The sequence below is a fragment of the Ambystoma mexicanum genome, chromosome 6p, assembly GCF_040938575.1.
Source record: "Ambystoma mexicanum isolate Mex_15411 chromosome 6p, UKY_AmexF1_1, whole genome shotgun sequence".
Lineage (NCBI taxonomy): Eukaryota > Metazoa > Chordata > Amphibia > Caudata > Ambystomatidae > Ambystoma > Ambystoma mexicanum.
The window spans coordinates 227,861,179-227,874,349 of record NC_090935.1 but is presented as its reverse complement, the minus strand read 5'-3'; the positions used below and the strand labels follow the sequence as shown (position 1 = coordinate 227,874,349).

The window sequence follows — 13,171 nt, the reverse complement described above, 5'->3', positions numbered from 1 at the left end:
AACCCCCATGGCGCTATCGGCGGCTTTCCGCCATGCTTCGCGGTGCATTTAGCACCGCGAAATCCGCCTGGGTCGTAATGAGGCCCTTAGTGTTTATGAGGCATCTCAGTTGTAAGTGTGGCCGGTGTATGGATTTGATAACATTGGTTAATGTGGCACCACGGAATGCGTGCCAGATGCATGGATGGGATAGGCACTGTTAGAAGGCTGCACGGACTGTGCACATGTCTTGTGGATAAATTGACTGGATGTTGTTGAGGAGGCACCTTAGGTGTGCCATTGGTTATAGAGCACACTGCTCTTAGTCATTGTGACTACACGTGTAGGTGGGTCATGATAGCCCGAGACGATAGCTCAGGGGCAACATGCTCGCCTTGGAAGCAAGACGACGCCTGCTCGCCTTGGAAGGAAGACCACACAGAGCAAAACAGGTTCCATCCCCGGGTCCGCGCCTAGGAACCTCTGGGTATTAACCGCGTTACAAATAACCAATTACAATTACAATGTAGATGTTAAGGAGGCACCGCTGATGTTCCAGGTGCTATGGTAACGTTTTGGTCATTGCAAATGCACATAGAGGTGGGTCACTCAACGTGTTGTTTATGGACGTATGTAACATCTTAATAAAGGAACTTAAATGGACTGTATCTTTTCTATATATATACAAAACTTTAAATATTCAAATAAATTAGGCAACTTTGTACAGTATATTAATATGTTGATCTCTGTACGTGGTACCACAGAGATCAACATATTCGTATATATATATATATATTTATTTGTATGTGTATTTTGGTATTTATATAGACCAACTGGGTCCCTACCCCATCATGCAAACGGGGACAGTTCATAGGCCAGCTGGTGGCAGCGCATTGAGGCAGTTCTAATATGGAGCCACCACAATCGGCCCTCACAGGATGTTGAAGCAGCCTCTCATACATTGTTCCCAGACTGAGGTTCTCATGGGAATTTCCAGTTCCTGCCATAGTTTCCCAGAAGCCTTTGCAGGGCTCAGTAGGGGGCATTTTGCTGATAACTAAGCTCTCTAGAACCCAAAACTGCCAGGCTATTATGCAAGCCTATGCAAAACGGACGAGCATACTCGTCCTTGGCACTTAAGGGGTTAAACATAATGTAACAACATCTAAAAAAGAGTATTAACGCAATGTGAATAGATGACTGTGCAAACCCTTTGCTACATCCCATGCTATCCATGTGACCTTAGGCCTTTCTTCTTTGAGCGTTGACAATTAGCCATGAGCTGTATCCTTTTCTACACTTCACTGGATAACATTGTGACGCCATCTTCTTTTTTAATATTTCAGGTATTGTTTACAACGTTTCCATAGTGACCGGGGACATCAGAGGCGCTGGCACCAACTCTAAACTCCACATTATCCTGCACGGATCCAAGGGTGTGAAGAACAGCGGGAAGATATTCCTGGAGGGCGGGGATTTTGAACGAGGCAGGACAGATTTGTTTAACATTGAGATAGCGGCGCTGCTCAGTCCGCTCAGCCGGGTCACCATAGGGCATGACAACTGCGGGGTCAGTTCTGGCTGGTACTGTGAGAAGGTGAGAGAATATCGCGATATAAACTTATCCCAGATTATAGAGAACTGGGGCGTGTTTACAAATGATCCAGGAAAACCTGACTGGTAAACAGAACCAAGTCAAAGCATCGCCAAGTTGGTACCTGCCAAAAACATTGAATCCACCCAGGCTACGGTAGAAGGGCTTGTAGTTGACACTTGTGTAATGCAGAGGTTTAGCGTAAGGCCAACTGTCCATAAACACGTCATCCACACATCGCATGTATTGGTTGTGGAGTCTTGCATAGAGTTATAACTTTAGTTGCTCATGCGCACAAGGTTTTGAAATCGCTCACCATCCAGTTTATGGTAAGATAGTTCTCCTTCTGGCAAACAAGATGGAACCACTAATACACGTGTCTGTAGGATGGTTCAGACTACATGTCCCATAAGCCCTAGACAGCATAGTTAATGGTGAGGGATGATGATGATATATTGAGAGTGCAGGTTGCAGACACGTCTGATAACATTTCACTGCAAGCATGCCACATTACAACCCCTTATTAATAGGAAAAAGGGGGCTGTTCCTCACATTCACAAATCAACAAGTAATATATAAATGTGCAAGACCCATGGAAAAATCAATGAAGCATACGTCACAAAAGATACAAATGTATTTATAATCAATAGTGTTGAAGGATAGTAAAGGATAATTTAACATAGAAGTCTTCCAATATCAATTTTCACCATTGAGTGATAGAGAGAAAACAAAGCAAAAAAAGAGCTACTTGGATTCATGCAATCTTATTCAATCGTTTCACATTCACACCTCACCTGGATAAAGCAACATAAAGGCATTTCATATGTTTAAAGTGAAATTAAAAAGCCAATAGGAAACTTAACAAATAGTGTATATACTTAGGGTTCCATGTAATAATGTCCTCTCAAAAATATTGCCATGCAAAAATGTCACCGAAAAATGGCCGTTTTTTGTGGGGACATTATTGCATGGAACATGCGGGGGATACCCCTGCAACCCCCAAACCCTTTTTCATTTTTATTTTTTGCTACCCCCTATCACTATATATATGGTCCCTCATATAATATCGCCACAACCTTTTCCCGGCGATATTATGTACGGCGACCATATATATGGGGATAATATTACCTGGTACCATACTTAGTGGGTAAAATAGAATTCAACCATTTTTATTTCATCACTAATCATTTAAAGCAAAATAATGAATTAAACTGACCTACATGTTTAAACTGCATGTGCCAAAAAGACAATTTGAAGAGCACAGCCTTCATCAGGCTCATTTCATTATCCCCAAAGATCATCTGCAATGGTTTAAACACGTCACCATGTATCCACATGTACTCTTATTCAAAATGTATTTGGTGCACTTTTAAATATTACTCCCACATTTTGAATGGGGATTAAGTTGAAAATAAAAACGTTTGAGTCTTCATCAACATTTAATTTGTAAAAATTAAAAGAAACAAAGTAGTAAAGGTTCATGTTTCTGTTGCAATTGGCCAAAACAAAGGGCTCCTGGTCATGACCCTATTCTACCCAGGAGGGCTAAATTGTCGGTAGACACAATTGAATGGGTCGGTAGAGAAGAGCAATGAACCACCAACACTGTGTGCACGTGGGGACAAACAATTCTCCTTGATCAAAGATGGTCACACCCCTTCATTGTTTAAAAAAAAAGTCATTGGGCTTCATTACACGGAAGGCGGTAAGGGTTAACGGTTCACCGGTAATGGTACCGGTGACCGTTAACCCTTACCACCTTACTACAAGGTCCCTTTGCGGGTAGGTACTTTAACGCCTGCTGTTTAGCAGGCGTCAAAAACCAACCCACAAAGGGACCAGGGTGCTATTTACGGTACCGCAATTTGCGGCACCGTAATTAGCGCCTTCCCCATTCCCATAGAGCCCTATGGGGCAAAAATGGGAATGGGGAAGGGCAATGGGGGAAGGGGGAATTACTGCCCCACCAACCTTGGAATAGGGTGGTAATTCCCCTTTCCACCAAGGCGGTGCCGGTATTTTACCGGCATGGACCAAGGTGCTAATAGCACCTTGGTCCTCCGCCTACCGTGTAATGAGGCCCATTGTATTTTGAAACAATCCCATACAAATGTCTACTAGGAGACACAACACAGAACAGCAATGTTGTATTTGATAAGGCAAAGTGAATTACAATGAGTATATCCCCAAGATACATAGCTTGGAGTGAGATACACGAGGTCTACAACGTACATATCCTACTGTCAAGGTTCATCAAGACAGGGGTCATAACAAGTGAACAGGTATAACATAAAATACAAATGAGCACAGTTACAAGAAGAGGACAGTGAGTGTTTTGCAACACTGTGCCTCAAAAAGTCAATGTCTACACCACAGTGTTTCGGCCATTCTGGGGTTCGAATATTAGCCTTTCTTATGGGGCCTTCATCAGGATAAGAAGACTGGGCGTCTGGGTGTTCTGCGTGTGCTGTCAACACAAATGAAGCACAGTGAGGGGTTCTGCTATAAAGGTAGGTGGCATAGTATTCATAGTATTTCAAGATACACACTAAATGTTCTAATTGTGGCCATCTGTCTTGATTAAACTAACAGCGCTTACCGTGTCTGCTCAGGGCTGGAGCACGGGAAGCTGTAGGAGAAGACACCTTGAATCAATCTGATGACATTGCATCGCCAGCTGGGCAAAAATACAGATCCAATCTGTAGAGGGCAACTCAGTTTCAGTATATCAGAGTTGAAATGGAGTGTCAAATACTATGTAGAGTTGCATAAGCTGCTTACCTTTCTGGTTGCAGCAGGACTATAGTCATGTTTTTTTTGCGGGGTCGCCACTTGGCACCTGCAACAATGGCATGAGTCAGATACTTGCCTCACCGGTATTGTTTGTTAATGACTGAGAAAAAACGCCACCTAACATGAAAACGGCGTCTGTTTACATGACCTCTGGGTGTTCTTGATTTAAATGTCACAGGCAGCGCCATCGGCTGGATAACGCCGGCTGGTGGGTAGAGAGCAAAAAATGCAAGCGTGTGGGGGTCCCCGTGTGGCAGGTTCCTGGGTTGGAAAACAGAACGGGGATCTGGTTAGTCAGTGACAGTGAGGTAACTGAGGTAACCCTGATCATGTTTGGGAATAGTAGTGGTGGTAATTCTATTGTTTATGGTGTGTTGCCATGGCAACCTGGGGGCGAGGCCTGGAAATATTAATTTCAATTGGGTTGTCATTGGGGGTAGGAGACTATGGTGCCTCTTACATGGACCTGTAGTGAAACGGGTCAGGACAGGGTCCTGATGGCTCGTAGTGGGACCGCGTGGTGGCGGTAGCCATATTGGAAATGCCAACATGGCACTCTTGTCATGCGTGAACTAGATGATGTTAGGTCCACTTTTGAGTACTTTTGATTAATTTTGGGGTAACCCTGATCTTGTTTGGGAAAAGTGGTGATAATAATCCAGATGTTTACGGAGTGTTGCTATGGCAACGTGGCAGCTAGGCCTGAACAAATTGATTAAATAGTGTTCTCATTGGGGATGGAGGACAGTAGTGGAACTTCATCTTGTACTAAATGGGCACGTGGATGTGGCCCAACCAGAGAGAAATGTGGAAGATCACGTGTCCACCAGCACAATGCTTGCGTCAGAAGAACATTTGCAAACACATTGGAGCATTAAAATATGCTGTTACATGCATTGAAACGTGATGTCACCTCATACAGCATGGTTCAATACTCATCCGAAAATGACATGATGTATATATTACAGACATGATGCTTGCATGGCACATACTGATATCTCATATTCCAGTGATGGATTGAATAATACCCATGTCACACACAAGGTATAATCAATGGATGTGAGCAACCAATCACATTCGTGTATCAAGACTGGGTGCTGCAGGAATGATGTTATCGCCCACGGGACACATGTGCTCTGTCGTGGTGCAGAATAATCTCTCTTCTCTGGGTGCATTCACCTCCTGTGTAATAGGATTCGTTACAGAAAGGGTTTCTATTCCAGGGAGATGTTTAGTCCCTCCTGAACTGTATTCAACAATAATATCCCTTCTCTGGGTGCATTCACCTCCTGTGTAATAGGATTCGTTACAGAAAGGGTTTCTATTCCAGGGAGATGTTTAGTCCCTCCTGAACTGTATTCAACAATAATATCCCTTATCTGGGTGCATTCACCTCCTGTGTAATAGGATTCGTTACAGAAAGGGTTTCTATTCCACGGAGATGTTTAGTCCCTCCTGAACTGTATTCAACAATAATATCCCTTCTCTGGGTGCATTCACCTCCTGTGTAATAGGATTCGTTACAGAAAGGGTTTCTATTCCAGGGAGATGTTTAGTCCCTCCTGAACTGTATTCAACAATAATATCCCTTCTCTGGGTGCATTCACCTCCTGTGTAATAGGATTCGTTACAGAAAGGGTTTCTATTCCAGGGAGATGTTTAGTCCCTCCTGAACTGTATTCAACAATAATATCCCTTCTCTGGGTGCATTCACCTCCTGTATAATAGGATTCGTTACAGAAAGGGTTTCTATTCCAGGGAGATGTTTAGTCCCTCCTGAACTGTATTCAACAATAATATCCCTTATCTGGGTGCATTCACCTCCTGTGTAATAGGATTCGTTACAGAAAGGGTTTCTATTCCACGGAGATGTTTAGTCCCTCCTGAACTGTATTCAACTTGTGTTACCATTTTTGCTCTAACTGGGTAAGTGCATTGTTCATGCCTCCCCCTCTTATGGTGGGTTTTAGTTTCTGTAGTTCAAACCATCGGAGGTCTGTGTCCTTGTGTTTTTTCTTGATGAAATGTTCAACCAGAGGTTTGTCCGGGATCTTATTCCTGATACAGGACCGATGTATTTGTATTTTTATTTATTTAGTTTATGTAGCGTTTTTAACCAAAGCGCTGCACATTTTGACAACAGGATACATATGACAATTAAAATTATAATAGTAACAGTAGAAGCAATTTACAATTGAGAATCAGACCAACAAAAATTTTGATTGCCCTAATGGTCTTCGCAACATAGAGTAGCCCACACGGGCATTCTATGATGTAGATAACACATTTGGTGTTGCAATGGTATGGTCTCTTAAGGTCCACTTGATGTTCTTGTACTCAAAAATGTATTTTTGTGTAGTGAGGGTGCAGGCCACACAGTGGCCACACTTGAAGTGGCCCTTGACAGGCGGAAGGTTTCACAGGCTACACTATGTTTTGGGAAATACATGACAGCTGTGTGCAATCTCAACGTTACTACATCCAGGTGTCACGGCCTAAAAAAAAGTGGGGGGACTCATCAACATACCATTTGAATGTGGCGTCACCAGAAATGAGCATATCAAGGTGCCCACTGAGAAAAGTGGGGGGGCTCCGTCCACCCGCGTGTACCCTTGACTTGAGCCTTGATGTAGGTGCTAGTGCATAGGCTCCTCGCAGGCAGTTATTGAAAAGACCATTGGCTGCGGTACCCACTACATGGTGTGCACCTACTTGGCCATTCTAAGATGTAGACTATCCCTTTGGCAGCGGCTCAAAGGTTGAGTCTACACCAGGTCTGGCAAGGCCATCCAATAGGAAAAGGCTGTCAGAGGTGGAGCTCTTACGAAGCCCCCTGACTCACCATCACAAGCCTGCTGTGGCATACGCACAGGGTACAATTGGGGCCCCTATGGAACTTTTCTTCCCCAGGCGGGACCCAAGGTAGGCCCTAAGCACACTGGCCCTCATTACGACCCTGGCGGAAATCGCGGTGCAAAATGCACCATGGAGCACGGCGGAAAGCTGCCGATAGCGCCATGGGGGTTGGCGGATTTTCCACCCCATTCCGACCTTGGCGGGGCGGTAAATCCCCATCCCCCATTTTACCCTTCCCCATTCCCATTTTTGCCCCATAGGGTATAATGGGAGTGGGGAAGGCGTTAATTACGCCACCGTAAAATACGGTGGCGTAATTAACAACAAGGTCCCGTAGCGCCATGGATTTCTCCGCCCGGAAAAACCAGGCGGAAAACGCTCCATGGCGCTACGGGAACTCGTAGTAGGGCGGACGGGTCCGCCGCGAATAACGCTGGCGTAAACCCACTCCGCCAGGGTCGTAATGAGGCCCACTGTGCGTTAAGACGGCACGGCTGCACCTGAAATAGTATATGGCAGGGCACATGTCCTGAGATGGACTGCAAGGATGGATGCACCAGATGGCTTAATGCGTAGGTATAGACATTGTGCATACAGTGGAACTGTACACTGTTTAATGAGCTGCTGCGATATGATATGATAAGATATGATATGATATGTCATTTATTACGCACCTGTACACAAGTGTCTCTAGGCGCCACAAGACAAGGAAGGGAGGACAGAAGGAGGACAGAACAACGATCTTACTAGGCATTGTGTCATCCAGATCGCGCAAGTGCAGGGGGATTGAGGGGGACAAGTGCGGGGGGAGAAAATATATGTATTTCATTCAGTGCATTAACATGCAATGCACCATTGATATGAATTGGTCTAAATCTTTGCACTTCTTTATTACTAAATGAGATGTGATCTTTTCCCTGCAGAGGTAGGTTATAGTCCTTCTTTTATTGTTATTTCTTCAGGTCGTGGTCTATTGTCCATTTACTGGAATTGAGCAAACCTTCCCTTGTGGAAAATGGCTGGATGAAGATGAAGGGGACGGCCTTATAGAGCGAGAGCTATATGAAATGGTCTCCTTGCGCCAGAAACGACAGAAGAGTAAGTGTGCCAAACGTCCTCAGTGTTTGTCTTCATAAATGTAGGCCGGCCCGCCTGCAGGGCGTACACGTGGAAGCGCGCAACCCGGGACTCATGGACTAGCATATTGATGAGGTAGGCAGAGGCTGCCATATTCATGAGGGCAATCCAGGCCAATAGAAGGTGAGATGCATTTCACAAGTTTAAGATGTGTCAAGGCAGAGCATGGCTCAATGCCCAGTTTGATCAGACACATTATATGGCCACTCTAGCGGGAATGCCTGCAAATCCATTGAGTGCAGAAAGCAGGCATTCACCCTTCTGAAGCCCATCAAATGAGTAGCGCTGAGATGTGACAGAACTCCTGTTCTGTTAATGAAGCAGAAACAACTCCTTTTGTGGTTAGGGATGTCATTTAGGGGTCGCCAGTGGTCACAACTGAGACCCCTGATGTCTCCCTTGCTACCCCTAAAAAAAGTTTTTTACATTTGATTTTTTTAATGCAAGGTTCTAGGCTGTGGTCAGCACCATGTGGCTTTTGCTTCTGGAGTGGCTGGCTTTCTTATTCAGTACTCTTAACATTATTTTTTTAAAGAACAGTGGTTCCACAATTCTAACACTTTCAGCAGTGACCCTCAGTAAGAAAGAATGGAAATACCAAATAATTGGTCTTTCTGGAATTCTATACAATAATTGCTAGGCTCATTGAAGGTTTATTTCAGGCACACTTCAAGGGGTGAGTCCCTGATTTAGTCTGTTCTTAAACACCTCAACTCAGACCTTCATCCTTCTGAGGTCGATAAATGAGTACCAACACAGGTTGGGTGATATTTTATGCATATTTGTTCTAAATAAAGCGCTTTAACGTAAGTTTATAACAGCACATCATTATTATTTGGCCATGGACGTCTGCTTGCATTCACAGTAATTTGGTAATATGAGCTTAATACACACTGATCGTAACAATACATATGGTAATCCATTCATGTATGAAATGTATATGACATTATTGTGATGGCATAACCATATTTTTCTTAGTGTGCTCAGGAACAATGCTATGTGATGCCACTTCCTGTTTTTTCAAGAGGTAAAAGGTTGTGCTCCATCGCTTCCCGCGATGTCACTTCGTAGTGGGGTCAAATGACATCACTTCCTGTGATGTCATCAGAGGTCAAGGGTCATGTGATGTCACTTCCACTACCCCTGGTATTTTGGTGAAATCATGTCCCTGTTTGTGCTGTGTGGTATACGTATAGCCTTCGCATTGCTTTTTGAACTATAAGAGTGCCAAGAAGCCACGCAGGTGCCAAAAGTGCGCTGTATAAAAACCTTTAGCATAACATAAATGCATAACTCAAGTAATACAGAGGGCAAATAATGCACACAAGAGACCCTCAGAAATCCCTACCTATGCCCAGTGGTGGAAAAGGAAAAAAATGTAAAGGGGGATACCACAAAGGCCGAGGAGGGGGAGGAGTTCAGAGAGGGCGCAGCTGGCATTTGAACACCGCTCAGTACACCAATTACACTTTAAATCACTTCCATGGCAGTGGTGCATCCAAAATACTGTTGGTAATGCAGTGATTTTTAGTATATTAAGGAAACCATTACCACGTGACAATAGAAGGCTACCAGGATAGCTCAGCAGGTTGAGAGACTGATGCTGAGATGGTATATATTAAACACTGGTTGTTTGTTAATCGTATGACTTTTTGCAAGTCCTTTTAAAAAACAACTGCTATAAAATGTGCTTGTCCAGGGAGCAGGTTGGGCTGGTCACTTGCTTAAATTCAGGGGGGAGGTGGGAGTATTTCTAACAATTGTAGTGAAAATCAAAAGTTGGCAGCCCTGAACCCACAGATTAATTTCCTAATAACTGCTGTCAGTAAAGCAGAAGCATCTGTTTATGATTAAGCAGCTTGACACGTGTATATCATCTTTATAAATATAACCTGTGTAAAAACACAAAGGAAGGGGCACATAAATTAAAGGGTATTTATGTGGTAGTCCAACAAAAAAAAAACACATTTCTAAGAAAAGTAGTGAATGCAAGTTTAAGGCGCATTTCTGAGTTCGGAAATTACTTTTTCTATGAAAGTGTAAGATGCACATTTGGAAAGCAATACTGTGCCCAGCATGTGGAAAGCCTGTTTTTAATAGTGATGGCCCCAACCCCAGTGATAGTCATGGCCCATTGATTCTAGTGATGTCCCTTTGAGGCCAGAAGAAAGAAAAAACAGGATAGGCAAATAGGATTGCAAACGCGTGAATGACGGCTGGAGGAAGGAGCACAGAACAGATTACATCACCAAGCCCCAAGCTTCCCTCTGTGAAGCTGGGGGCTTAGTAAAGCCTTGTCAGGACTGATGCAGGCTGGTTCCGAGATCCGGGTAGACATCTGGTGCTGGATCTCGGATTCGGCAAGAGCCGGCCCATTGTCCAGTGCTGCCTATACCTATAACTGAGTTAGGACCCCAAACAGCTGGTTGGTGTCCAGCTGTACCAGATATATCAATGGCCATAACCTGAGAACAAATACAAATGATGGAAACTCCAATGTCCAAATTACAAAATGTAGGTGTTGCACACTGCACACCTTCTTTACCACACATGCTAGTGTCATCTCAGGTGCAAAGACTGCCGATAATCGCGCATGCGCAGTAGGTTCGGCGGCACGAAAAGGGAAAACTCTTATTACGCATGCTCAAGCCCTCCTGCGCATGCCCCGTACGCTGAAATAATATTAAATGGGCAGTGACACATCGGGCACACGTGCACCATGAGAATTTGTCCCCAATTTGCTGAGTCACCTACGTGAGAACGGGCAGCCTTCGCGGCTGCACCTGCGCTAGTATGGGTGCTAAAGAAGCTTATGCCTGAACATTGTACCGCCCACTGCTTCTACACTGTAGATCCTGGATTTCATAGCAACGTTTGCCTTACAAAGTAACTCTGATTGGCCACCCTATGGTGTTGACAGGACATGGACCTTTATTCTATAAAAATAATCAGTGTCAGCTAGAACACTGACTACAAGCAGGTGTTCCCATAGGCGGTTGGTATACGCCACGACGAACATTAACTGTACATGTTCAGTGTTTGAAAGCCTGTTGCTGACGGGATACATTTTCTGTGCATAGTGGCAGGCACAGACCCTATCGCTCATCAATAAATGATTTGTTTAAACAAAAATCAGAATGCTAAAATACAATTCAAAATGCAAAACATTCTGGAAAGGCTATTGAAATATTGGCCCTTTTCAAAACTTTTAATGAAATGTCACCCCATTTGCAATTAGCCTTCCTCTTTAACAGGCTTAATCATTCTATGTTTCTTCGCAAGCAACAAACACTGGACCCTGATGGCCTCGGCAACTACCATCCCATCACACATCTTCTATTTTTAGGTAAGATCCTTGAGAAAGCAGCAGCTATTCAATGTCTCCACCACGTGGAAGCCAACAACCTCCTACACTCCTACAAATCTAGTTTCAGACCCAGATTTAACATATAAATAGCTGCCATCAAGGTGATTAACCATGTCCTTAACATCCCCTATGATGGCCACTCTTGCCTCTTTGTCCTTCTCGACTTCTCAGCAACATTCAACACATTGGACCACGAGTCGCTCACCAACAACATCAATCACTTCATGGGGATCAGCAAGATAGTCATTGGCTGGTTCTAGTCCTACCTTGCTAACCTCCACCAATTCGTCCAAATGTATTCCTCCAGATCACCAACTCTACCCATCACCCGTGGAATCCAGCAGGTATTCATTCTCTCCCCAGTAATCGTTAACCTTTACATCCACCAATACGCAGATGCAACACAACTGCACCTCAAGATACTCTCAATTGAAGACATCCACAGACTAAAGGCAGCCTCAACCCCTCCAAGAATGAATGCCTACTGCTGTCCAACAACACCAAACACCCTGATATCCAAACATCGCACTCTGCTATGCACCTCCAGGGCTTCACACCCCAGTGGGCCACCTGCGGAAAGTCCCTTAGATACAGGCACCTATCATTCAAACAGCACATAACAAGGACAGCACTAGTGGCTTAGGTCCAACTTTCTCTCCTGTGGAAAAACACACCCTTCATCCCAGAAAACAACTTCAGATCGGCTGTCAAAAGCCCTGATCATCTAAAACCTTAATTGTGTCAGCGCCCATCTGGAAGGCCTTCCGGCGACTACCCTAGCATCCCTGAAATGTGTCCTAAATGCTGCAGCACGACCCACCAAATGACTGCAAATTTGACCACATCACCCCAACCCTCATCGGACTGCACTGGCTCCTGCTGTAAGCATGTATCTTCAAATACCCCTGCATCATCTACAAGGCTGTCACCATTAGGACTCCAAGCTACCTCAATGAGAAAATCAGCTGCTCTGGAGGCCTACGATCCACCAGTAGATAGGACATGTGCAGACTTGAACTCTGCCGGTGCAGGAAGGAAGGAACAAGAAGACAGGCCTTCTCTGTCTACACTCTCAGACTCTGGAACATCCTCCCTGTCAACAGCAGTCTCAGCCACCACATTTACTCTGTGTGCTCGTGAATGCCTGCTTCATGCAATCCCTGAGCATATTTCTCGAATGTCCGCAAGCCCCATTCGGATGTCCAGGCCAGAGCTGGTGTCTCCTGCTTCCACTCATCCTGAGCTCCCACTTTACTTCTGGATTCACGAGGGGGTTCGAAGAACCGTGCATCCTGGATTGTGAATTGTGGAGATGAAAGCCAGAATCTTTTCATGATTTCTTTCTAGCAGTTTCCTTGATGTTAAGGCCATCTTAGTTCGTGGTGTCACCTCCTTCACGACCCTTGGATCAGTTTGAATGTTGCCATCTCTATCCCAAAACAATA

At 44.5% G+C, this 13,171-nt stretch overlaps 1 protein-coding gene across 2 annotated transcripts in view; it reads left to right on the top strand.

Annotated features, from left to right (window-relative positions):
• Positions 1 to 13,171, top strand: part of LOXHD1 (lipoxygenase homology PLAT domains 1) — a 1,234,736-nt gene that overhangs the window by 668,918 nt on the left and 552,647 nt on the right. For both annotated transcript variants that reach the window (XM_069626921.1, XM_069626920.1), the window contains 2 exons: positions 1,326 to 1,576; positions 8,185 to 8,320. In XM_069626921.1, coding sequence (XP_069483022.1) covers positions 1,326 to 1,576; positions 8,185 to 8,320 — 387 coding nt within the window. The remainder of the gene's footprint in view (positions 1 to 1,325; positions 1,577 to 8,184; positions 8,321 to 13,171) is intronic.